Genomic DNA, 3,596 nt, shown 5'->3' with positions numbered 1-3,596 from the left:
GCGATGGAGCCGCTCAGGTTACTTGGCCAGACCTGCTCCATCTGGGGCGGTGTGGACTCGTTTGAATGATCGACAGATGGCATTGCAAGAGTGCTATTGGGAGTGACGAACCGATCACTTGCGCTAGACGCGGACCATTCGACCGTCTCCCACTGGTCAGTGTCATTGCCAAAGCTGCTGCGTTGAGACACGGTCCCCGACTTTACATCGGGATTGTCTTTGAAGTAACGCGAGCTACTAATGCCACCATTCCCATATACATGCTTCTTGCCGCCAAAGAACCACGTGCGTCGTCTCTCCAGACGTCGAGAGAGAGCACGTCGGCGGATGAAGAGGACTGCAAGCAGCAACACAAGGATGGTGAGGATCGTGGCGATGGCTGCAACGGCGCCTTTCGAGAGACCGCCGTGAGAACCGAGGCTTGAGGACGCACCGCTCGAGCCCGAAGAAGATGAAGGACTGTTACTGCCAGAGCCGCCATTTGTGCCAGAAGAAGCTGAAGGCGAGCCAGCGCTTTCGAAAGGAGAATATGCAGCACCAGTGGGAGATGCGACGTCGGCTGAAGACCCAGCATTGGTGTTGGCCACGGTGCCAGCCCCTCCAGAAGTTCCTGCGGAGGGCACGACAACCCCGCCAAATACATTTGCTACGGGTTCAGACAGAGCGTCCCAGGCTGAAGTAGAGGTGTTGTCTGCTGCACCATCGCTGGGGACGTCAGGCTCAGACATGGACGGGGATCCTGCCGTGGTGGCCTGGGCCGCAGGAGTTGAGGATGTTGACGCAACATTGCCGAGAACGTTGGCCGGAGATGAAGACGTATCGACAGAGTTGGACGGGTCGGACGAGCTTGCGCCACCGCTAGAGGGCTGGTTCGCACCTTCATTTCCGGGACTGGACCCATTGCTGCTGCTGTCGCTGTCGCTGCTACCAGAGCCACTGTTCGCATCGGCTGAGCCTGTGCTGCTGCCAGATCCAGCGTGGGCAACGTTCCCGCTGGACGCTCCGTTGTTAGATCCGTTAGGGGTGGAGGAACTTTCCGAGCCAGATTGGCCCACGCTGGAGGCTGAAGGAGCAGGCGTGGGCGGCGATTGAGCGGCAGTAGTGGCTGGGTGAGGGTCATATGTCGGAGTGTCCGATTCCTGAACGGGACTTGATGCTGGACTTTTCTCGCCTTGTGTTGGCGATGGCTGGGTCGACGAGGGCTGTTCGGAAGGAGACGGGGAAGGTTCAGGCTCAGGCTCAGGCTCTGATTCTCCTTCGATCAGTGGGGACAGCAGGGGGGTGAGAATGGGGATGGAGGGGAGGGGGACGGGGAGATTAATGAGCGAGGGGTCTCGTTCTTGCAGAACGCGGGCGTGTTTTCTTCTGCGAGAGACCCGGATGGGCGGGTGCATGACGGTGATGTCGCAGCCAGAGCCAGAAAATGAGAGTGGGACTGCAAACGAGTGTGGGGTTCGCCTGCAGAGCGGGGCGAGGGCAGGAGGGCGACTGTGGGAGGGGCGCACTGGGAGGGCGACGGTGTTCTTCTCGCGTGCCTCTCGCTTAGCGACGACACGCCAACAGGCCCCGACACGTACGGGCTCCCATTCCGGTGAGCTATCCCGGTCTCTCACTGCTCCCAGTCTGCGTCGAGTGTTCACTCAGAGTGTTCAACTCTTTCTCTCCAGCGTACTTGGCATTGTCGACGTGCACTGGCTGACAGATGCTCATGCCCACCCACCCATCGGCGGCGTGTAGGCTGATGTACACACGCTGATTATTCGGAATGGAGACCACAGTCGTTCGAGAGCGAGCGCCCGGCGTCCGATCTGGCTTGGTGGCACACAGGCAAAACACGACCCAGATCAGATCGTGACACTCCGAGTCCTCGCCCTCGCCCTCGCCTATACTCGATCTCACCTTGTTCGGGCCTTCCCTGCAGCCTCCCCCAGCACACGCACTGCTGGCTCTCGTCTCCATTCCAGCGACCTCTGCGGCACCCACCCGACGCACAAACACATCACCCGGCACACATGCCACGCACAATGGGGATGAGCGTCTCGTCTTAGTGTACGCGCGCTCCCCAGCCGGACGTCTGGAGAATCCACGGAACAGGTGGAAGCCACACATTCCGGACAACCGGGCAACAAGGGGCAGTCGCTCCTCCCAAATATCCAACTCGAACGGGCGAGGCTCACAGCCTCATCATCACAGGCAGCCCGCTCGACTCGCGGTACGTACACTCATCACAATATTAACCACCTTCGATGCCTGACAAATGAATCATGTATTTCGACTGCGTTCAAATTCGGCACGAGGATGTCTAGTCACCGGCGTGCGCATGATAGCATCATGTTTATAGACGTTGATGTCCTGATCCAGAACCCCCAGCGCTCCAGAAATCCTTTGTCTCGCGGATTTTGAGCGGCTACGGTGTCTTCACCACTGCCAGACCCCACATGGTGCCTCCGTCTCTCTCTGGCATGTAAGCATGTTCCATATCAAGTCTTCCAGATAGCTCAAAAAAGCCCTATCTGCAAAAGCCCGGGCAAGCTGCCAATCTCGCTCGTTCAATTCAGCACGCCTTCCATTCGGCCCGCAGCATTTGCGAGGGCAGAACCATACAAATGAGTGCGTCAAGCCCGTCCATCTGCCAATCCCTCTCTCAGGATGGAGACCCCCCGCGATTCCCTCTCCGCGACCGCTAGCAGACCGGAAATCTCTTCTGAGGAAGGCAGCACCGCAGGAACCGTCTCCCCCTGGCTCGACGGCGCAAAGGTACAGCATAGGTATGGTTCCTGGCGTGCCTGGTCGACAGGTATGGTCGTCTTCGTCGACTCCATCCCACGACGCTGCCCAGCTAATTACCGTGCACCCCAGTCTTCGGCGCCTGGCTCATCCAATTCTGCACAGTCGGATTCGTACGTCGTCTCTCGCCGTTCGCCACGCACACACACACACCGCTTACAGCGCCGCAGATGTCCGCGTTCGGAGTCATGCAGACGTACTACGTGCAGGGCTTCCTCTCAAACTCGTCCAATTCCGCGATCAGCTGGATCGGGAGTGTGCAGCTTTTTCTCGACCTCGCACTCGCAGCGGTAGGCGGCGACCTGTACATCATCTCTCGGCATCTCCACTGTGCTCGTAGCTGAGTCGTTGTGGCGTAGGATGGACAAGGGATATTTCAGACACGTTGTTGTCGGCGGGTCCGTCATCTACATAGTCTGGTGAGCTCCACCGCGCGTCTTTGTGCCACCCATCTGATTCCTCACACATCAAACGCTTATCACCACGATGGCATAGCTTATTTCTGCTGTCCCTCGTCCAACCGTACCACTATTACCAGGTATTCCTGGCGCAAGGACTCGGCATGGGTTCGGGTATAGGCCTCGTCTATCTACCAACGTCCGTCATCGTCCAAAACCATTTCAAGCGCGACAAGGCCCTCGCGATGGTTTGTTTGCGCAATCCCCGCCCTTCCGCAGATTCTCACGTACGCCCAGGGTCTTGTCATGTCCGGCGGCTCTCTCGGGGGCTTTGTGTACTCTGGTGGGCACACCGCAGATTCCCCGGCGCGTGCAGCTCTGACCACGCCCCCCCCCCCCCCCCCCCCCCCC

General features: G+C 59.0%; 2 protein-coding genes across 2 annotated transcripts; one reads left to right on the top strand and one right to left on the bottom strand.

Annotated features, from left to right (window-relative positions):
* Positions 1-13: 13 nt before the first annotated feature.
* Positions 14-1,394, bottom strand: FIBRA_05818 (uncharacterized protein; the record flags this gene model as incomplete). Its single annotated transcript, XM_012327567.1, has 2 exons — positions 14-41; positions 112-1,394. 2 exons carry the CDS (start codon positions 1,392-1,394, stop codon positions 14-16), a joined length of 1,311 nt encoding a protein of 436 aa, XP_012182957.1.
* A 1,255-nt stretch (positions 1,395-2,649) lies between these two features.
* Positions 2,650-3,567, top strand: FIBRA_05817 (uncharacterized protein; the record flags this gene model as incomplete). The annotated part of the gene is made up of 7 exons (XM_012327566.1): positions 2,650-2,797; positions 2,860-2,900; positions 2,958-3,091; positions 3,147-3,206; positions 3,283-3,433; positions 3,483-3,488; positions 3,544-3,567. 7 exons carry the CDS (start codon positions 2,650-2,652, stop codon positions 3,565-3,567), a joined length of 564 nt encoding a protein of 187 aa, XP_012182956.1.
* Between the last annotated feature and the right edge of the window lie 29 nt (positions 3,568-3,596).

Source organism: Fibroporia radiculosa, assembly GCF_000313525.1.
Source record: "Fibroporia radiculosa TFFH 294 genomic supercontigs, scaffold5197, whole genome shotgun sequence".
Taxonomy (NCBI): Eukaryota; Fungi; Basidiomycota; class Agaricomycetes; order Polyporales; family Fibroporiaceae; genus Fibroporia; species Fibroporia radiculosa.
This window is presented reverse-complemented; position numbering and strand designations above follow the sequence as displayed.